The sequence below is a fragment of the Capronia coronata genome (assembly GCF_000585585.1).
Source record: "Capronia coronata CBS 617.96 chromosome Unknown acBCG-supercont1.3, whole genome shotgun sequence".
Lineage (NCBI taxonomy): Eukaryota > Fungi > Ascomycota > Eurotiomycetes > Chaetothyriales > Herpotrichiellaceae > Capronia > Capronia coronata.
Window position 1 is genome coordinate 709,401 of NW_006912895.1, and position 21,737 is coordinate 731,137.

Sequence of the window (21,737 nt, forward strand, 5' to 3'; positions counted from 1 at the left end):
GACAAAATGACAAAGTAACTCAATCGAACGCCATTGATCGCTCTTGATACCAGGTAGGGCCAACATAGAGCCAGACGACTGCTCCTGCTGCGATAGGAAGGCGGAATGGAGCATCGGCACCCTCCTCTATACAGCAATGTCAGAGGCGTGCTGTTACGCAGCCAGAAGCGCACGTTTTCACCAGATGATTGCGCCAGCTTCGTCCGAATCACCTTCGCCAGACATTTGAACGACAGGCCCATACACTAGCCCCTGAAGCCGCTGCTTGTCTTTTCAGAAGATCAGGCTCTGATCTAAGCAGCTTTTCATTGACCCATTCTGTTCTTGCCTACACTTCTTCCAAGGTTATGAGTAGGTCGCCAGGAACTAGAGTTGGATATTGCATGAGGTATCTTGGTGCGAACCGAGGCTGATCTCAGAGCGAGCTCGACAATCTTCGGTGGGTCGCGATAGAGACTTACCTAGCACGAACTCTGTTTTGGAGTTATGGTTCGCAGAAAATGTTGGCGGCGGCCGCCGTGAGATGTCTCGCTGCGCCTCCTTCGTACGGAGTTTCCCTATCAAGCGCTGTCGGCCGGCCTATCGGGGGATTCTCATGGCTCCCTTATGATAAATAAGGCAAGCATTCAGCTTGAAAGACCGTTCGTTGGTGAGATTCTAGTATCGAATTCTACCCTTACGTCAAATTCTGCCACATTGCTCAAAGGCCATTCGCGAATTGACAGGTTCGGACAGTATCTTTGTGACGACCTTTAATGAGATCGCCAGACCTATCAGCATAATGCGTCTCCAGCTTCTCTCCCTGCTCTTGCCTCTGGCAGCTGCACACACCACCGGCTCTCTGCAAGCTGTCATCAGCGACCAATCCCTCAGCATCAACGGCGTCAATTTCAGCACTCGCGCCTATTGGATGAGACAAGCAAATGCCGCCCTCGGTGAACTGGTGTCTCCCTGTCCGTTTGGTGCATTCGGGACAGTGATCGTGAACCACACGGCAGGCGGGCTAGGCGAGCTGGTCTGCATGGGCGCGAATAACATTTCGTTGACTGGCAACCCCTCCATGCATGGTAAGTCAATCTGATGGCAGTCTTTCAACGTTGATCTGTGTATCTGATGGTGCATTACAGGAGAGATAGCAGCCATCAAGAACTGTTCCGAGGTCTTGACCGACCCGTCGGGTCCATACAACATGACTCCTTCGGAAGCGCAACAAGCCTTTACCAGCTTGTCGCTGTACACGAACGCGGAGAGTTGTCCGATGGTGAGTAGATGTTGTCAACCTCCACATGACTACTCCTTGCTGACCATTTTCTGCTAAGTGTGCTTCGGCTATCCGATGGGCCGGGTTCAAAGAATACATATATGGCACGTCTATCGAAACGTTGATCGCCCAAGGTTGGGGTCAGATCCGGGTGTCCAGTGTGGACGTGTTCTCCCAGAGCTTCGACCTGACTTACCCGACGAGGCTTATCGGAGAGCTTCTCACAAATGAGACCGATCCTTACTTTCTGTGGCAGTACAACCCAAGTTATCCATGCCCGTCAGGCTGTCACCGTGGGTCGTCGGGTTCTTGTACAGCAGAATAACCAAAGAACAGGAAGAGATGTTGGGAGACTGATGGCGGGGACAAGGCTAAAAAAAGTACATTAATGCGTAGATTGCATGTTGCCATATCTCACGCCGTCAACATATGAGAGACATCTCACCATAGAGAAGTATAACGGATAAACGAGTCAAGAACGAGGCTGTCCAGAAAAGGGGAGCGAAAGGAGCCTTTTTCGCTTAATAAGCAAGACTGGGTCACGTTTTCGCGTTGAGTGTCGAAACGCGTCGCGTCGCGTCAAGCTGAGAGACTGCGCATCATCACATTAATACAATGAGGCTGCGATGAGTCTACACACGTATCACCACCCCCAACTTCCGCAATGATGGACATGGAGCATGCAAGATACTGCTGGCACCCTCCAGGTCGAGCTGAAGCCATGTCTTGCCGAACTTCTTCGCACCTGCATTCACCCGCCCACGCTCCTCCTCCGAGTCGAGCACGTATTCGGCAAAGCGCCAGCCGGTAGCCACGGGAACGCTGCAGTCGGTCTTGTTGCAAATCTGCCTCACGACGGCGGACATCCGCATGAACACCTTGAGGACAGGGATCGAGAGAGTCACCGTCCGTGGAGTCTTCGTCTGGCACTCTCCGATAGTATCCTGCAAATCCAAGCTGTCCTAGCAAAGCGGCTGCACTCGAAAGAGCTACTGGGGCTACAAAGAGGCGATCTTGTCGAGATAGGGGACTTTCAGCTCCGACGTGCCACTCGGCGTAGCGGTCACGGTGAGGTTGTCTACCTCGGGATCCAGCAGTGTGCATGGGTCGGAAGAGACCACATAAGTGCCCCGCAACTCGAGTTTGAAGGGGGCTTCGTCCGTGACGAGGACGAGGACGGGGACGACGAGATGGCAAGAAAGAGGCAAAAGACAGATCGGAAGGGCAGATCTCTTTCGAAGAGAAGTCCCTCGGATCTCAGCACTTTGGGTAAAAGGGGTTTCTCTGCCGAGAATGATGATCAATGTGTTTCAAAGAGACTACTGTCTGGTGATCGAACTGCATCATCTCACTCCAATTACAATCAGACCGTGCACAGTGACGACTCGGAGGACGACTATTTCGAGACGATTGTCGTATCTCAGAAACAGGCTGATGAACGTCGAGAAATGCTTCGTCAAATCAATCAGCCCGACCCTGCCCAAGATCCCAACGGCGCTGAAGTGGAAGCGGTCAGTGCGGCAGATACAGATGGACTCTCCACTGCTGCATCGCCCCTCTCAGAAGCGAGTCGAAATAACAACCTCAACACACATCCAACCGACAGATTGAATGACCTCGATCCCATTGGCAGTCAGAGCAGACCCGACCAAAACGACAATGAGCCGTCGGCTATCAAACATTCTCGACCTCCATCGTCTCTCATCCCTGCTGGTGCACCGCTTCACACGCTGGCCTCTCTCCTTGACCCAACATCCTCTCTACCACCGCGCAACTATGCTTGCACCATCTTTGGCATGATAACCTGGGTGTCGACCTCCTTGATCCACAGACTAAATACACCATATCCACCGAAACGGCATGTCAAGGTCCATGATCCAAGCATCTTGCATCGGCAGGCGGGAATCACACTTGCTGTCTTCATCGATGCCCAGAATTTCGCGCCTAAGGTCGGCACTGTGGCATTACTCAGGGGCGTGGTGATGCAGCGATACCAGGACGATGTGATCCTGAACAAGTATGGCAGTTTCGGAAATAAATCAAACGAGGACCATGACGATGTCGACAATCAAGACTGGTTCGTCAACGACGAAAAGACCTTGTTGGACGCGGGCTTTGATGTGGAGGGCATGAAGCAGTCGTGGCTGACGAGAATCAAGAAGAAGGGTTGAATATGCAGGGTCCGGCGGAAAGCCGGTGCAATCTACGCCTCCAAGCGACAGCACTTGAGCGGCAAAAAGAGGTACCGTTTCACTCCCCGGCAATAAGGCCTCGCCGGCGCGCGAGCAATCAGAAGATGTCATCTGAGCCATGGGTATTTCGAACCCTCATCACAACCCGTAGCCAAGAAGAAAAGCGCCCAGTCTTGCTTGATAATTGTCCCGTCACCGTCCAGATCATCAAAATATCCTCCCCCCCCGGAAAGGTAAACAAGTGCTAGTATTCAGCTCTGGTTCCCAGAGTGACGGAATTTCTCTACCGATTCGCCCTCCGTCGTCCTCGTCCTCATCCACTTCCGACCACGAAACAACTCCCAGACCGCCAACCCAGCAATCCCAACACCAAAGATGAACAAGGGAATCAGATTCCAGCGCCAACCGCGCATGAGACGGAGGTTGTTGCGGATGTCGCGACGGTCCGAATCGTGGGCGAGCGGCAGGGCCAGGACGGCGACGAACCAGTTCTCCGGCGTCCACTTGTCGTCTGGGTACATGAGTGGGTCGGAGTTGGCGGCTGCCACGGCGAGATCGATCGTTTGGTTGTCGGTCTGGGCGGTCAGGACGAACGTGTAGATCAGTGCGGCGAGGGTCAGCATGGCGGAGAGGATGGTGAGGATGGTCCAGAATGTGAAGAGGCCGGAATGGGGATGGATGGTTGTGGTTGGGGAGGTCTATACAGGTAATGAACAAGACATGTGTTAGCATCTTAGCATTGTATGGGGTCTTCCGGCACTTTCAGTTCTTGGGATCGGTCTCTCCTCTCCTCTGGCTGGGTCAAAGAGTCCAGACTTCAGCCTTCAGACTCGAGTGTTCTTCGGACATTGAAGAGAAATTGATAGAGAAAAAAGAGTATCCAGGGCCGAAGTGGTGAAGTGGTAAAGGCTTGTGTGTGGACTGAAGTGGTAAAGGCTTGTGTGTCATGACATTCTCATGTATGTGCATGTGCATGTGTTTGTGTTTGTGTATGTATATGTATATGTAACGTACCTTGCGAGTCCTCCGTCTTTCGTGCCATATTGTCAAGAACCCCAATATCCCAACCAAGATGACCGCCGTGCCTGCTGCTCCGTTGCTCGTGTGTCCCTGGTCGACGAGCAGGCCGGCGGGTTTGCCGTGTAGGTTGAATGGCCCGGAGGGAGCGTCGACGGTGAAGGATTTCCCTGCTCGGTCGTGGAGGAAGCCGACCATCGAGCCGACGAAGCCGACTTCGATGAGGCCGTCGATCATCAATACCGGCAAGGAGATGAGAAGTGGTAGATACGACATTGTGCTTGTGCTTGTGCTTGTGCGATCGATCGACCAATCAATCGTTCAGACCGGGTCACACTTTCTTGCCCAACGCTCGTTTGAAGCTGGTCTTGCAGTCGTCGGTGCAGTCGATAGAGGCCGTTCAGGAACTCTGCTCGATCTCCAACTCCAAAGTCCTAAGTAATCTCCTAGAGTATTCGTTCGGACTACTCCACGAGTCCAAAAAGAAGAAACGAAGTCAGTGAGAGGAGGTGACCTCGACCCAACAATGGAGAAAAGTGACAAGCAGCGACACAACAAGTGACCAAGATTCCCAAAATAGGATATATCTCAACAGCGACAACAAACGGGCTGCCTTATAACGAACACGTTGGCCACCCAGCAGAAAAGACAGTCACGGTAGGATCCTAAAGTGCTGGCCTGATATATGTTATAGCATTCATCAGGTTCCTGGTTTAGTCAGTTGGGCTGAAATCGACCCCAAAGACTGGTTTGTCTATCTCTGGTTTAGCAGTAGTAGTAGTGGTAGCGAGTGGGCTTGGACTTGGACTAGGGGCGTTGTTGATGATTGATTTGCCTGATAAAGATCCTTCCACCAAGAGGAACCTGTTCAGCTCTCAGAGGGGTGGGCAGGTCAGGGTGGGATGGAGTCAATCTCACCTACCTAGTACGTATCTATCCCTGACCCTGACCCGTTCCCGAGGTGTTGGATGGCCTGAAAAGGAGACGAACGTATCCAGCACCCTGGCACGAGGCACGAGATTCGTAGCTCCAAGCATCATCACAGGAGGACAAGAGTTTGTTCAAGCATTGCAGTGCACAATAATGCCTGCGTCGAGAGCTGAGGGCCGTGCAGATAGATTCCAAGACTTGGACCTGACTTCCTGAAAGTAGATACGAGGCATGGCAGATCCTGAACCCGGGTTGGGAGGCTTCGTCTGCAGTGCTTGGAAATACTAGTCCGCAGGCCAAGAGGATGGGATGGATGTTTGCTTACCAGTATCAGCCACAAGGCCACTTACGGTTAGAAGGGGGCGGCTGAGAAAGATGGCAAATTCCATCAACTCGACTTTGCCTCGTGAAGAGTCAAGACTGCAGAGCTGCAGCAGTGGTGTGGTGTTCACTGATCAACGGCCAGCGGCGACACCGATAAAGCTATTCCGTTTCTTTTGAGCGTGTCGAGACGGACGAGAGGTCTTCAGCTTGACATATCAATATATTATGACGGCATCATGCACTTCTGGGTGCCAGAGGACCACAACCCCAGCTCAGCTGATCAGCGAACACAGCGACCTACCAGTGCCCGTGGCGTAGTCAATCCAATTTTGGGGTTGTAACTCGTGTTGGTTTGGGCCTTCAGCTGATTGATCCCAGCCAGAAAAGCCTGACTGAGAGAAAACGAATTTCAAATCGATGGCTCGAGCTGATGGCAGTGCGTCCGTCCCATCCACATGGAGACAGCGAAGACGGCGAATGACTGTCGGACACCAGACACCAGACACCAGACACCACTGCTGACAGGGACGACGGTCAGCGGGCTTCGATTAGAAGGCAGGGATGCAGGGATATAGACCTGATGGACGTGGCTAGTGCTGACAGTCCGCCGGGGTGATGAAGGTCATATATGGCCCCACCACATTCCAAATCCGGCAAGTATTTGGTCCACCAATAAGAACCTCTCTCCTTCAACGAGGCTGAGATTGTTTCTTTCCATCTGCCTAGCAAACCACGGCAGCGAGGGATATAGACCGGGAGACTCTCATGTTGTATCCACCATTTAATGATGGTCATGGAAAAAAAGTAGAGCGACTATGCATCTGCATTGAACATATCATAAATACATCCTCGCTATGCTCCTTCTACCATGAGGCCAACACCCGTTGATGCCCGGCCCACACATCCTGGTGAGGGTTACCGAAACCACTTGTATAGACGTAGCGTCAGACACGTTCTCCTCTGGAATCTGTGCCCGTCTGAGACCGATCCTGACGCCGAATGCAACAAGGCTGAAGTGCGTACCCACTAACCAATTCTAATAACTCCGTCTAGGATCAGACAGGCCAGGTCTGTCCTGCCGCTCCGCATCTTGAACCACAAGCCACTGCAGCACACTTTCATAACACAGAACGAATTGTCGTAAATTCTGCACCATGCTGAGTCGTTGACGTCGAAAGTCATCCACCGTCTTCGCCACCAGATCAATATCGTCTCGGGACAACCAGTCACCACCATCCACGTCCATTCTATTCGGACTGTTTTCGTGAGATATCTTCTGCCGCTTCAACATGTCGATGACAGAATCAATCGTGCAAAAGGTTCCCGTCCTTCCACAGCCCGCACTGCAGTGTACTACGATAGGTCGGGAGCCCTCGGGAGTGGCCTCATCCGGTCCTACCACGCTAGACGGGCTGGAGGATCCTCGAACATACTTGTTGACCTGATCAACCAACCCCAGAAGCTCCGCAGGGCTGGCTGGAGCACCAAAATCCGGCCAATCCTTGTATTGGATTTGAGTGATTTGCCGCATCGGTTCGAAAGGATAGGCAGCATGACTAAGGCTGAAATGTCGTACCGTGGCGGACGGTGATTTGGGAGACGTAGGTTTCGCCTCGTCCTGCTGCTTGCGTTCTCCAGGGATATTGGCGGCGGTGGATCTGCGTGCGCCCAGGGTAGGTCTGCTCGGCACTGGAGCGTTGCTGGAGTATTTCTTCGATTCCAAGCTGACCTCACGTTCGGAAAGCTGTTTGAGCTTGAGGAATCCATATTCACCAGCATTCCAGTACACATGGCTTTTCACCTGTCCGCCTTCCGCTTCGGCGGTCAGCATTACAATGACCCGAACATCCTGTTCCCAAACAACACGCCAGAAGTCGTTGAACGTGGCAGGGATGGGCGCTTGTGTGGCAATGTAATGGCGATTGGAGAACTCGGCCTTGATGTGGCTAGCGTTGATGTAGTCGCAACTACCACTTGGGACATTCTGCAATCGTACACGTGCATGGTCGTACGGGAAGATGTTGTTGTACCGGTTCTTGGACCCTTTCTCAATGCCCGCGACCTGGATTTTATTCGGTGTCTCACCTCTTGGACTGCCGTATGATACTTTACCGCTGAGTGCTTCTTGCATGCGCTCCTGCTCCGATCGTTCGAGGTTCAAAAACTGGTCCGACACCAACTTACCCGCGTTGGACTGGGACGAGGCCCGTTGCAACCATTGTGGCATGGAATGTTCTGCCTCCGTGGACATGTTGCTGGGTATCTTGATCGGCATCTGTCCCACGCCGTCCAGAAGGTCCATGTTTTGTCGAATATTGCCAAAGAATGGGTTCGCCGCCGACTTTTCGGTGGGCATGGCACAGCCTCCAGCAACCGGAACAGCATCCTTGCCGGAAGCTGAAATGGACAGTAATTGTGAAGACACCCCTGTCCCTGAATGAGGTGGCCCTGAGTCAACCAGTTCGGGGACCATCTTTTGAAATGCAAGAAACCCTCCTTTGATCACCAGGCCAGTCCCTGCCCATCCTTCCGTTGCGAACTTCTTGAGAACGTTCAAGGGAGTCACCGCCTCTTTTGTGATGCTGGAATTGGCGTCGTACACGACGATGTGAGTACACTCTCGCCATTTGGCAAAGGTGTCTTGGTCTTCGGTCGAAGAAAATGTTTCTGCAAGTCTTTGAACATTATATGCTGGTCTTTTTAACAACGTCGTGGGAATACACAGATTCAGGGCGCCCCGTATCCTCGCCGTGGCGTACTGCTGGTATACCCTAAGATCGAGGATGAGAAGGCATTTCGGATTGTGTTTGATAAGCTCTGCGACACGAACCGGCGAAACGATCGGAGGGGAATCCTTCTCGCTCGACGACGGGAGCGTCTCGGATCGTGGGCTCGGTCTAAATGTTCGGATGGGTGGGGTCCGTAGTTCACTGCCCGGTAACGAGAGCCGCGCATGCTGATGGTCTGCAACACTATGCTTGGAATCGAGCTGCGCAGGCGATTGTTGTCTTGGGATGTCCAAAAAGGAAACATCATTCATCCGGTCATCTTGTGTCCTGTTTCTCTCGTCTCTTGACTCTGCTTCTGCTTTCGACTGGATGAAAAATGGAAACGCCGTGTCAGAAGCAGTCGGAGTATTGGAGGAATTCGTCCTCGATTGCGACGGTCGACCGAACGACGTATTCAGGGCAAAACGATGATTGTGTTCTGATTGTTTCCGGAATGCCTCAAAGTCTGGGTTGGCCTCGACGGGAATATGACGCGGCGTCGGGACTTGATTTTGCGCCGTCGAATGAGGGAATGTCCAGTTTTGGCGGGTATGGACGCCGGGATTGGAGTCTGGAGGTATTGACTCATCGCCAGCAACGACGAAGCCAAAATAACTGGGACTGGGACTCTTGGGATCTTTCGATTGATGAGGGGATCGAGGGTTCGTGGAGAGGAGAGGCGGCATGGGCTGCCCGACCGATGCGACGGCTGGCTGGGCGCGTGGAGTGGTAGAAGGCCGTGAGGACCGTGAGTATGAACGAGTATGGGATTGCGAGTGTCCTTTGGGATGAGAAGAGTGGGAGTGAGGGTGCGACCGAGAAGGCGACTTAAGGGACGCTGTCGTAGTGGCTGACATGGCAGAGGAAGAGGAGAGGAAGGAGGAGGCGGCGGCCGGTGGGCCTAGAGTTGGAGGAGAGGTCGCCTTCACGCCGTAGTACGTCGACCAGACGATGCCTATAGAAATGGACGCTCAAAGGCCGCAGTGTTTGTCGCTGGGGAGCTGTAAACTGTGATTCTTGTAATCAAGAGTCGAGATTGCAGCTTAGAGAAGGCCGCAGGAGCAATAATAGCGTAGTAGCAGGTGGATCGATGTGTTGAGTACACAGTAATAGAGTCGGTTCGTCGAAGAGTAGGTCAGGAAGTAGTCTGGGAGATTTCCGCGGGCTACGTCATTGTGGTCTAGACTGCGCACGCGACAAGGTGCACAGGGCGGTGGAATGTGGCCTCATTTGTCTGTGACTCTGTAGAAGTAACACAAAGAGAGTAAGCGGTGATTGTGGTCGTTGAACTTGAATGTCAAAGGACTGAGGTGAGGAAAAAAGAAAGGGCAGGGTTAAGGTTAGTATGTATGACAATGGCGGCCCAGTCTATCTGATTATTATTAATGCACCGGTTGCAGGGCAGAGAAGACGAAGTTCAGTTTGCGGGAGACCTCTGCCTTTGCCTCTGCCTCTGCCTCTGTCTCTGTGCTCTGTAGGCGAAGGGCTAACACTCCGAGTCGGCATAGCTGCACAGACATGCCCACTACGTAGTGCCTGGTGTTAGAGCTGAGCTAGTTGTTAGTGGCAAATTGACTGCGGTATAACTGCAAAAGATATGGGTGTACTGGAGCTGTTAGTACTCCACTAAGTCGTACGGAGTTAGTGTCTCCGAGAAGTGAAATTGGCGCAGCAGAATGACGTCGTCAGGGGAGAACAGTGGCGTCCGCGGTGGTGGTCGGTAAAGACCGGCGGCGGAATTGATCAATCACACTGACAATAATGATATGTGGACAACAATAGCGGGTTGGGGGCGGGAACTTCCCACCTGCCCCCTGCCTAGATGCCTAGATGCCCCAAATGGATCCCTACTGAACCTAAGTTGGGCGTCTCTCGAGCCCCCAAGCCCCCAAACTCCCAAGAAGTCAGGGTCTTCTAGTTAAGGGTCTCAGGCTCTCAGGGTCCGATGTGCCTTTCCCAGTGCCTGGAATCTTCGACCTTCTAGAATGGTGAGACCATGTGCCTGGAGGTTATCTACCTGTACCCAACTAGGATGCCATACTCCCGAGTCTGCACTCGCACAATAGTATACTCAGGACTTGTAGACATGCACCCAACATAACCTAACGAGTCAACAAGGATCTCTTGTGGTCCTGTTATGCAGTGTGTCCCCTTATCCCTACGGCGCATCCCCCAGTCAAGCGACCATACGCAACAGGCAGAGCCAGCAAGCACATCATGCCACCTGCCTCAATTATTTCTGCCCATTTCCACAGGCTGCGGTAGCCCGGTGCCGCCCACCCTCCTCCCAAGCGAGTGGAACTAGAGAGCATGGAGCATGGCCCAACTCGCTTGCAACTCGCCCCTTCCACCTCCCCCATAATCGCATTGTCTCCTGATCAGCTCCGGATGGCAACATCTCCCTACAGAGTAACTGCAATCCGCATGACCATGATGTACGCCATTCTCGTGAATCGCTTATGATCGATCGATAATCACCATTACCGTCTGGTCGAAAAGCCCACGGCATTGAGCGGGTGGAGATGATTCAGGAGTTCCTTCGTACTACTGGTGGCGAGGTACCTTCTCCCTGGCACTTTACACACCGGACTTAAGTGTGCAAGGGCAACGCAGGTGCTGTAGCAATAGGGAGTTTTTCGCTTCGTTGCCCAGTGCTTCGATACATGGCGCCCGGAGAATTCTCTTTTCCGACCTGTAAAGCCGGTCAATATTAACCTTGGAGATGAGAGTGCTCCTCCAGCGTCGGCAATGCGTCATCGCCCTTCTATTTCGGTACTGCTGGAACGACAGAAGTCTTTGGACTTGGGCCAGACCCCAAACAGACCCTCACTGCATGCAAGTCGACAGCCACTGTCCAAGTCATGCTTAGCTGCAGCCCGCCATTTTTCGTGCCTATGCATGCTTGGTATCGTTACAGGTGTGTGCGTTCAAGAACACCGAGTCGCCCCTTGTACAGGGTACATGACCGTCCCGGAAGCAGTCCTGTAGCTCCCCAAATTGACTCACTGCCTTGCTCCTGCACCGCAGCTTCGTGCCTGCTTGAGGACACATGCAAGTACTATGTTTCTGTGGAATCGTTGGGTCTTCCACCATGGCCAACAGAGCGCTCAAGGGTGCCAAAGCGGGCGACATTAAGCAATGTGCTTGTTCTTCCTGACAATCGCCTCAGCATGATTTGATTTCAACCACTGCTGGCCACAGCAGCTTATGAGGCATTTAACAGCGTTGTCGTCAGATGGGACGCTGTCTGCATCGAGAATTGCGTTTCTACCCCGGACTTGCTGCTTTCAATCCGGCGAGCAGTAGCATCAGTATCGCCCGTGACATCTCCATCAAGTGTCGATCGAAGAGAATGGATCGAAGGCTCAATAGCAAGTCAAAGCCTCCCGTCCGGTTCACCCTTAAGTCGCTCAACTCGCTTCTGCTCCCAGTTGTCCAAATCTTTGGCCATAAGCTTGTAGTATTCGTCTCGCTCGTTCAGCTCTCCCTTCAAGACCTTCCTGCGCCGAGGGTTGTATGAGAGATTCCCTTCACCCATAACACCACCTTTTAATCCAAGCTCCAGCTTTTCTTGATCGGTCAATTGCCGATGTTTGCGATCGTGCTTCTCATACCTCAGGGCTGCGGCTGGGGTGAGGAGGAAGGATGCCCCGACTATTATAGTCATAAAGGGAAGTCCGAAAAAGAGGAATGGGTTCTTGGTAATCTTCTGGCGATAAAGTGCAGCGATTCGTTCCCCGAAGTCCTGCGCATGGGCACGGGTGCTACGGAAGGGCTTTGACTGGAAGGTAGGCATCACGTGTGTATCATGCCCTGCGTGTTCAAGGTAAGGCGAAGAGCGATTCTGCCAATTCCCAGATCCAAGTTATGAGGAACATGAAGGTTGAATTGTAGACTGGAGGCACCGAACCTGTATGCAGTTTAAAGCGGCGTTGGGCCTCGCCAAGCCCGATCCTGAGTAACGCGGTTCCAAAAATTGTAGACGCGACACATCTTCCCCATTGTGTGGACGACGAGAGCCGTCTTGTCAAGGAGGTTCAACAACCTCGCCATACGAGATGTCGCTCTTCGGCCAACCCGCCTCTGGCCAAGGGAGCTCCAGTGGCCCTTTCTCAGGCTTGAACCTCAATACCAACACAGATGCACAAGGCAACCGAAAGTCTATCTTCGACAGCGCCGCACCTCAACAAACAACTTCCACGGCCTTTCCCACACTGAACACAACAAGCTCCTCTGGCTCACTCTTCAACCTGGGTGGCGCCCCCAAAACATCCGCTCCTACACTATCTTTCGGAACCGCTCCTACCACCTCAGCCCCTTCGACAGGTCTCTTTGGAGCCCCAACTTCAACCTCACAGCAGCCCACTTCAACGACGTCACTCTTTGGCGCTCCCGGGACGCAACAGTCGGCAAATAACACCTCGACTTTTGGGAATACCCTCTCCACGAGCACTGCTGCTGCGACAGGCGCACAGCAGAACGATGCTGCTCCTTCACAAGCTAGGGATGCGGCGTATTTCAGCAGTCTGCTGGAGCGACAGAAAAAAAAGCCTAGAATGAAATCGGAAAACAATGGTCGACTGCCTCAATTGCCTGGACTGAATCTCGATCTGGGGGATCTGGCTCGGCGTGCACAAGAAATCAGACAGCGAGGATCCAAGCCCACAGAGCCTCACACTGACAGTCGAGCACATTATCTGCTCGCTGGCTCTGGCATTGCCCCGGGACAGGCTTATAAGGATTTTCAGGCTCTTGGGCCTGATGATCGTGCCACGATATCCAGGACTGCTGCAGACACTTTTGCCGACGAGTCCAGTGCCTACCTCAGAGACCTGCGAACCAAAGGCCGTGAAGCTATGATGAGAGAGGGTATGGATCGTGTATATCGAGAAGTCGACAAAATAATCGACGAGAGCCTGGGGTTCGATTTGGAGGAGCAGAAATTGAGGATTATGGAGCACTTTGGCTTGGTGCCGCCCACTGAGGATGGGGGTGAGGATGGGGGTGAGGATGGCCGGACACCCTTCGGTAAATCTTCGATGCGAGGCAAGGAAGGGTTCTCCTCCACGTCTCGTGGGCCTCGGAGTGTATTCGGTCGTTCCGCAATTGAGAAGTCCATTATTGGCACTCCTGGCACTGGCGCTGGGTCAGCATCCTTCTTTAAGAGCGACGGATCAGCCCCCGCATCATCGGCCTTTTCGAGAGGCCAGAGCTCTCGCGATCTCCGCGAGAAAGAAAAGGCGATGATCGCAAAGGTTGAGGAATTGAACCGAGCGCGACTACAAGACGCACCATACCCACTTCTCCAGGCTTTCGCTGAAGCCGAAGAGGGATATATTGGGGACACTCCTCGACAACTCATTGACGCATACCACGCTCTCCGCGAGATCACCAGGGAAGGCAGACCTCCTGTCAGAGAAAGACAATATGCACAGGCGTATCTGGATGAATCCGGCAGCGTCGAAGCTACAAAGCTCAAGAAGCAAATCTTGGAAGGCTCTCGGACTTACTTGGAGAAGTCATTCTGGCGAGAACTGAGGTCACTCATTGAGAGAAATGCACGAGAGGCGGCCCTGGGCGGACAGCCGAGTGTCGTCAATATTGTTCGCGCTTATATTCGCTTGCGTGCCGTCCGGCGTGACCTGGTACCCGATGGCGCAGAGTTGCAGCAGGACAAGGACGAAAAAGGCGATTACCTTTGGGTGGTCATCTTCTACCTACTGAGATGTGGGTTTGCCAAAGAAGCGGCAGACTACGTCAATAACACCCCGTCTTTTCAATCTACCGACCGGAAGCTCCTCTCCTACCTTCTAGCCTACACCAACAGTCCAGACCGACGCCTCAGCCGAAAGCTGCAAGATATGATCGACAATGAATACGCGAAAATGACCAAAGTGGCTCAGAAGAGCGCTGTCGATCCATACAAGATTGCTTGCTACAAGGTGTTGGGGCGATGCGATTTGAATTCTCGGAATTTGGAGGCCGTCGGTCAAGGAGTCGAAGACTGGCTGTGGCTCCAATTTACGCTTGCCCGCGAGACGGATAGATCAGAGGAGATCTCGGGCGAGATCTTCGGTCTCGATCAGATCCGGGAGACGGTTACGGAGATTGGCGAGAAGCATTTCCAGAAAAGCCAGATGGAGGGTTCGAGTGCCTATGGCACATTTCTCTCGATGCAGGTCCTTGCCGGCATGTTCGAACAAGCGGTCGACTACTTGCATACCTTCAACCCCGTCAGCGCAGTGCATTTTGCAATTGCGCTGGCATACTATGGTCTGTTGAGAGTATCTGACTTTACTGTCGCGGGCAACGAGCTTCGTAAGTTGTTACTGCCCCACGACATCCTGACCCATGCTAACTCACCTATCCAGTGACATATTCGACCACCCAGTTGCCAATGATCAACTTTGTACCGCTAATAGCACACTACACGGCCACGTTTAGATCAGCACTCCCGGTAGCAGCGGTGGACTATCTCTCCTTGATCTGCTTGAACTCCGACCTCCAACCCGCCAGCCTTGGTCTGGTCCATACGAATGCATGTCACGAGTGTCTTCGGGAGCTGTGTCTTGAGACCCGTGAATTTGCCAAACTCCTTGGGGACATTCGCAGCGACGGGACCCGGATACCAGGTGCCATTGAAATTCGAGCCAACTTGATCAAGCTGGACAGCCGCGAAGATTTCCTCAAATCCATCACAAGCCAGTCGGCTGCCGTCGCTGATCAACGTGGCCAAATCGCGGATGCAGTCCTGTTGTATCATTTGTGCGAGGACTACGACAACGTGGTCAGTGTGCTGAACCGAGCGCTTGCCGATGCGGTGACATTGGATCTAGGGGAATCTCCCATGCAATTGCAACCTCTGAAACCTCGACGATTCGATGGTCAGAATGGATCATCGACCAGCAGTCAGGGCGCCGGGCCCCAGTCGTCTCTGTCCCTGACACAATCAACAACATCGCCGATCGAGCTGGCCAGGAACATGATCTCGTTGTACAACAGCAATGCGGCGTACTACAATGTGATATCAGCCACGAATCGAGAAGTCTGTGGTGCTCTACTTCGCCTGCTGTCGGTGCGATCGCGCCTGGAAGCCAACCCCCCTCAATTCATGACAGCCTTGGAAGAATTGAACGACCTCAACATCCTCCCACTACGAGCCAATGGATCTATACCCGTCATTCGGGCTGCAGCTACCGCCTTTGGGACGCTTCCACAGATTCTGGCTCGTTGTGCGGGCATTAGTGTCGTTTGGGCAGTCCGAGCCATCGGAGGAGAACGAGACAACATCATGAGGAACGGAAGTTGGGAGGCAGGAAACGGAGGTGATACAGAGGGCATGAAAGATCAATTGAGTGACATGGCCAAAGACTTGATGGTGTTTGCCGGACTGGTGAAATACAAGTTGCCCAGCCGCGTGTATGACATGTTGACCCGCGCGGGGGGCGAGGTCGGAGCCTTCTGAGGAGTGACCAGTCTACGACATGCCCAGCAGTGGTATTGCAAGGAGAGCACACCACAACAATAATGAATGAGTTATGAGGACTATTTACTATGTGCCAGTACCGAGAGATGTCGTTCTGTGCCCAGATGTTGGTTGCTTCGAGTGCCATAATGGTAAAAGGGACGGCCTTACGGTGGGTAGGCATCAGATCGCCCAGCTCGTCTCCGAGGTTCGGTGTTGAAGCGGCACACGTATCCACTTGATTGGGCAGCAACAAACAAAATTGTATGATCTTCTGATGCGTTGCTCGACATGGGGGCCTCGATGCGGTGTCTGCGGCACTTTTCCCAGCTCTGATGGCGTGTTCTGATGTGATTGGCTGCGCAAGGTGGATGGTATCTGATGGCGGCTGATGCTATCTGATACTAATGGTAATCTTATCAATCTAATCAGCTAATCACATCCGTTGCCTGCCTCGCATCGGGGCGTAAGGGGCGTGCGAAGGAGGTTGAGGAACCCGCCTCGCCGCCACGGCCACTTCCAACTCGCTGTTCTCGCCCACTTGGAACCTGCAACCTGTAACCTGTAACCACTGCAGCGAACCACTTGCACTCCCCTTTACCGCCATCACTTACTTCATTTCCGTCCCAGTCTGTGACGCATCCTCATTCCAGCGTTTGCCCACCCTTGAAACCCGCCGGTCACCCTCCGATCCGGTCCCATTATTCTGGCATAACCATCCTACGTTCTCGCTCATGCCTGGGTCAGGCTATGCTTCCGGGGTCCAGTCAGGCTACATCCCTCTCCCAGTCCACCGACATTGAATTGGAGCTTTCCCACGTCGCGTCTTCTTCAACACGATCGATTGCAGTGCAAGATGACACTGGATTGTCGGACTTGGAGCCCGAGATCAGTCTGGGTGCCTCATTACATGGTCGCGAAGCGCTCGACTCGTTTCCCCGGCACCCAATAACCCCTCTACCACAACGCCGACCGAGTCCTGGGATAGCATCTCGCGTTTGGGGTTTCATCATGTCCCGAAATCCTCTCTTGCTTATGCGGTCGTCCCCCGCCCTGGGGACCGGCTCCTATGGCGCGGTGCCGATGCTCAACGCCCAGTCTGCATCCGAATCGAGCTCTGAAGACGAAGGGGGGGTGAGGAGTCAACGGAGAAGTCACAAGAGCCGTGGGAAGAGAGTACAATCTGCACATAATCTACGAGATGACAGGGGACAGTCTTCCGATCCTCGGCGGCGGTATCGCAGTACAGAATGGCTGCGCGGTAGGTCATCGTCTGCTGCCAGCGACATTGGAATGGGCCTCGATGCCAAAACCTCCTTCGCCGTCAATCCGGCCATTGCTGAGCACAAGGCCGAGTCGTCCAACGCGAGCACGAGAACAGGCAGCGGTGACGATGTTGAGCAAGAATATACTCCTACGGCGGACGATCCCCCAGACAATTCTCCGTACCCCGAGGTTCGAGCTTCCGTCCCGGCGACGGACAATACCACTTTGTCTATAAACACGCCTCGCATGTGGACGCTGTCGTTGCTTTTTGCAATAGCAGGATCTGCGACCAATCTTTTCTTCTCCTTGAGATACCCCAGTGTTGCCATCACACCCGTCATTGCTCTGGTACTGGTTCAGCCATTGGGCAAACTCTGGGACCTGGTGTTCAAGAGGCAGGGCGACTCAGAAGGCTTGTTTGTCGATGGTTCGCTCCAGCCTGAGGAGCAACAACCTCCTCGCACGCTGACCGAAAGGCTCCGTTTATGGTTGGCCCAAGGACAGTGGAACGAGAAGGAGCACGCCTGTGTGTACATCAGTAGTAATGTCTCGTTTGGCTTTGCATTTGCCACCGACGTGATCGTGGAACAACACAAGTTCTACAAGCAGGCAGTGCCGATATTATATCAGCTCCTGCTGACCCTTTCGACGCAGATTCTGGGTTATGCCTTTGCCGGTCTAACAAGGCGATATCTGGTTCGCCCTGCTGCGATGATCTGGCCCGGCACCCTCATGTCAACGGCCATGTTTACGACAATGCATCAGAACGAAAACAAACCGGCCGGTGGATGGACGATCACACGGTACCGGTTTTTCATCTACGTTTGGGCCGCCGCTTTCGTCTGGTACTTCGTTCCTGGACTCCTCGCCCCAGCATTGAGTTATTTCAACGTGATTACCTGGTTTGCGCCAAAAAATGTTGTCGTCTCCAATCTGGTAAGGACTTCTCTCTGTGCTGTGAGTTCGAGTCTGACTGGTGTAGTTCGGAGTCGCTTCAGGATTGGGGTTGTTTCCCATGACTTTCGACTGGGCCCAAATCGCCTATATAGGCTCACCATTGTTGACACCGTGGTGGGCCGCTGCGAATGTCGTCGGTGGGCTTGTTCTGGTGATGTGGATCATTGCGCCCATCTTATGTATGTTTCGATCCTGGCGAACATGTGTGTTCTTGTGCTTACTGCCCCTACAGACTACAAAAATGTCCTCTTTTCGGCATATCTGCCCATTCTGTCGTCGGCGGTCTTTGACAACACTGGAAAGCCGTACGATGTCAGCAAGATTCTGACACCAGATTTCTTGTTCGATAAAGAAGCGTATGATGGGTATTCCAAGGTCTACCTTCCTATCACCTACGTCCTCTCCTATGGAGTACAATTTGCGGCGCTTGCGGCACTGCTGAGTCATACTACCTGCTGGCATGGCCGCGATATCTGGCGACAGTCTAGGCAGGCTTTCAACGAGAGACAAGAAAAACCTTCCGTTGCCTACGAGGCCCTCCCAACCTCGGATAACGATTACGACCTGCACAGAATCGACAGTTCGACTTTGCGTGCCGGAGGTGACGATGTCCATAATCGCTTGATGAGGAGGTATGAAGACGTGCCAATGTGGTGGTACGCGGGCACTTTTGTCACCATGTTGGCCGTCGGGATCTTCGTGGTGGAGTATTATCCCGTACATCTGCCATGGTATGGGCTCCTGATGGCCCTCGGGATCACGACGGTCCTGTTCATCCCAGTGGGCATCGTCATGGCTATCACCAACCAGCACAGCAGCCTGTACCTGATCTGTCAGCTCATATGTGGTGTCGTCTTTCCCGGCCGCCCAGTGGCCAATATGGTGTTTGTCACCTACTGCTACATCAGTTCGGCGCAAGGGATCAAATTCTCGTCCGATCTCAAACTGGGGCATTATATGAAAATCCCTCCGAGGCTGCTGTTCAAAGTGCAGATGGTCGCCACCGTGGTGTCCAGCTTGGTCCAGATCGGCGTTCTCAACTGGATGTTCGACAACATCCCGGGCATCTGTACTCCCCAAGCCATCAATGGGTTCAATTGCCCCATAGCCCGAGTCCACTTTAACGGCAGCATTCTCTGGGGCGTGGTCGGACCGCAACGGTTTTTCGGCCCGGGAGCATTATATCGACACCTGGTCTGGGCCTTCTTGATCGGGTTCGTCGCGCCCATCCTGATCTGGCTCATGGCACGTGGTAAAAAGAAGACCATCTGGAGGAAGGTCAACCTGCCCGTTCTGTTCGGCAGTCTCAGCTGGATTCCTCCGGCGACGGGGCTCAACTTTTCCATCTGGGGTGTGGTGTGCTTTGCCTTCAATCACGTGGTGAAGCGACGCGCATCGGCGTGGTGGGGCAAATACACCATGACCATGTCGGCGGCCCTGGACTCGGGCCTGGCGTTCTCGCTCGTCGTCGTCTTCTTCGGCTTTGTATACCCAGGCTGGATGGACAACTTCAAGTGGTGGGGGACGGAGATCTACAAGCAAGGCTGCGACTGGCGCGCCTGTCCTTGGATCAGTCTGAATCCCGGCGAGAAGTTTGATCAATAAGGAGGTCGACATTGGGCATCGAGTTGGTTGTCGACAAGTCTTGAATAGAGAATCGCCATTAGGGTGTGTGTGCATAGAAAGAAAGAAAGAAATGAATGAGCATGATGAGACACGAACGCAACATTGGGGCATGATACTGCTGATTACTGGCTATCTTGATAAAACTTGGATGAGGAGTAAGCCGCAGTCTAGTCTGTATACGCAAGAACTTCTGTGTTGCGAGACGCGCCTGAGGTCTATCCATACCCTTGGGTACAAGTGACTCGTGCCCCATCATTCATTCCACTATCTGAAGAGAGCGATGTAGTCTTACAAGCTCACCACGCGCTTCAGAGATGTTGTCACTGCCAATAAAGTCATCTTCGGACAGCGCGCTGAACGGCCAGCCCAAACGCCGCCATTTCTAGACGCGTCGAACCTGGAACGCCTATGAATGAGCGGTGAGACGCTATTACTCATTCCTCCTGTCAGAGAAGGTCGAAGGAACAGTCGAGTCTCGACACAAGCGGCGCCGGCCAGAGGCACTCGTGCATCAAGGTTCAACCGCAGCAATGAGACAAGGACGTCAGACCAACATATCCGACCTAGTCGAAACCATGCCCCTTCCAGATCCCCCAATCTAGCCCACCCCAGATCCTATGTGCAACACCCGACAGCCGACAGGAAGGCAGGGGCTGATAGTTGCCCAGCAACATGGAAGAGAAGAGAGAAAGCGGCCTGCTGAGGAGGAGTTGATTGTAGAAACAGGTCGAGGAGTCCAGATTTTGCTTCTAAGCGTGCGAGACAGATGGCAAGTGTACTGTGTGGGCAGAAGGGCGATGGTGTGTTGTAACAGCCGCACGTTGGACACAAGCCCTATCGAACAATTCCAGTTGCCATGGTGGTGTCAGGGTAAGGGAAATCTGCGCACATGCTCATTTTCCTCTCCGCGGATTTTCTTGACCAACGCGCGAGGTTAACATGCGTACAGACAGACGGATGAAAGGTCTCGGTTGTTTCTCAGTTTAGATATGGCAGGTAGACAGATTCCTCTGAAGCAGTGTACCAGCTCTTGCAATCATTTCTCCCCGCCGCCGCCGCCGCCTCCCATAGAAAGCACAGCAACAATCACGAAAACCCACCAGTACTTCTGGAAGAAACTCTTTTCTTGTTGCTCCTCTTGCGCAATTTCTCTCCCCTCAGTATCCACTTGCGGCGGTTTGCGAGTCGTCAATGCCGGTGCAGGGCCAGGCCCAGCCGCGAGAAGGTTGACCTTGATCGGCTCGTGGAGAGCGGCTCTTGCGGCGGCTTCTTCTCTTGCCTTCTTTGTATTAGGAATGGGCGGCGGAGGTGGGATAGGTTTTCCTTTCGCCTTTGCTCGTGCCACCTTTTTCTGGTAGCGCTCCTCGTCTGGAGTCAGCGGCGGTGGCGAGACACTGGACACCGAAGCAGAGAAGACCGAGCCGTCATCCGGTGAAACCCACAGGTCGATCTTTTGGTAGACATCCGCGCTGAACGTGTCCAGGGTCGTGACGGTTGCGCTGCCATTGGGAAGTAGGATTCGTAGAAGTCGTGACGAGGTGGGTTCTGGAGTCGTGGATTTTTCCGAATCGAGGCTCGGAGGCGTCCAGGACGATAGAGCATGTTTCTTGGATCGCGGGTCGTAGGAGAACGTAGCTAAGGGCTCGATGGACGGAACTCCTACCAGCTGATAGGAGAGAGTCACTGAGTTGGGCAGTTTGCCGGCATCGCTGCCTGCCACAGCGACACAGGCCGAAGCTGCCAGCAGCAACAGACTGCGGAAAGGGGAGATGACCATGGCTGGATTGTCTGTCTGTCTGCTTTGGTGTCCGATGAAGACAGTAGAGGCAGTCCATCGATAGTGAACTTCGTACGTCGTCGCAGTTCATGTCGTAAAGGGAAAGTCAACCGAGGCGAAGTTGTAACCACCTCAAGTCGCACCTGCCTTGCAA

The 21,737-nt window shown here is 53.4% G+C and overlaps 8 protein-coding genes across 8 annotated transcripts; 4 read left to right on the forward strand and 4 right to left on the reverse strand.

Moving 5' to 3' along the window:
- Positions 1 to 781: 781 nt before the first annotated feature.
- On the forward strand, positions 782 to 1,586 carry A1O1_03546 (uncharacterized protein; the record flags this gene model as incomplete). Its single annotated transcript, XM_007724448.1, has 3 exons — positions 782 to 1,067; positions 1,128 to 1,261; positions 1,320 to 1,586. 3 exons carry the CDS (start codon positions 782 to 784, stop codon positions 1,584 to 1,586), a joined length of 687 nt encoding a protein of 228 aa, XP_007722638.1.
- Positions 1,587 to 1,941: 355 nt separating this feature from the next.
- A1O1_03547 (uncharacterized protein) lies at positions 1,942 to 3,432 on the forward strand (the record flags this gene model as incomplete). Its single annotated transcript, XM_007724449.1, has 1 exon — positions 1,942 to 3,432. One exon carries the CDS (start codon positions 1,942 to 1,944, stop codon positions 3,430 to 3,432), a length of 1,491 nt encoding a protein of 496 aa, XP_007722639.1.
- Positions 3,433 to 3,704: 272 nt separating this feature from the next.
- On the reverse strand, positions 3,705 to 4,746 carry A1O1_03548 (uncharacterized protein; the record flags this gene model as incomplete). The annotated part of the gene is made up of 2 exons (XM_007724450.1): positions 3,705 to 4,151; positions 4,468 to 4,746. 2 exons carry the CDS (start codon positions 4,744 to 4,746, stop codon positions 3,705 to 3,707), a joined length of 726 nt encoding a protein of 241 aa, XP_007722640.1.
- A 2,014-nt stretch (positions 4,747 to 6,760) lies between these two features.
- On the reverse strand, positions 6,761 to 9,349 carry A1O1_03549 (uncharacterized protein; the record flags this gene model as incomplete). The annotated part of the gene is made up of 1 exon (XM_007724451.1): positions 6,761 to 9,349. The coding sequence occupies one exon, from the start codon at positions 9,347 to 9,349 to the stop codon at positions 6,761 to 6,763; it is 2,589 nt and encodes an 862-aa protein (XP_007722641.1).
- A 2,519-nt stretch (positions 9,350 to 11,868) lies between these two features.
- Positions 11,869 to 12,288, reverse strand: A1O1_03550 (uncharacterized protein; the record flags this gene model as incomplete). Its single annotated transcript, XM_007724452.1, has 1 exon — positions 11,869 to 12,288. One exon carries the CDS (start codon positions 12,286 to 12,288, stop codon positions 11,869 to 11,871), a length of 420 nt encoding a protein of 139 aa, XP_007722642.1.
- Positions 12,289 to 12,550: 262 nt separating this feature from the next.
- Positions 12,551 to 15,957, forward strand: A1O1_03551 (uncharacterized protein; the record flags this gene model as incomplete). The annotated part of the gene is made up of 2 exons (XM_007724453.1): positions 12,551 to 14,810; positions 14,864 to 15,957. 2 exons carry the CDS (start codon positions 12,551 to 12,553, stop codon positions 15,955 to 15,957), a joined length of 3,354 nt encoding a protein of 1,117 aa, XP_007722643.1.
- A 1,011-nt stretch (positions 15,958 to 16,968) lies between these two features.
- Positions 16,969 to 19,785, forward strand: A1O1_03552 (OPT family small oligopeptide transporter; the record flags this gene model as incomplete). The annotated part of the gene is made up of 3 exons (XM_007724454.1): positions 16,969 to 18,159; positions 18,206 to 18,359; positions 18,413 to 19,785. 3 exons carry the CDS (start codon positions 16,969 to 16,971, stop codon positions 19,783 to 19,785), a joined length of 2,718 nt encoding a protein of 905 aa, XP_007722644.1.
- A 1,057-nt stretch (positions 19,786 to 20,842) lies between these two features.
- Positions 20,843 to 21,583, reverse strand: A1O1_03553 (uncharacterized protein; the record flags this gene model as incomplete). The annotated part of the gene is made up of 1 exon (XM_007724455.1): positions 20,843 to 21,583. One exon carries the CDS (start codon positions 21,581 to 21,583, stop codon positions 20,843 to 20,845), a length of 741 nt encoding a protein of 246 aa, XP_007722645.1.
- Positions 21,584 to 21,737: the final 154 nt, after the last annotated feature.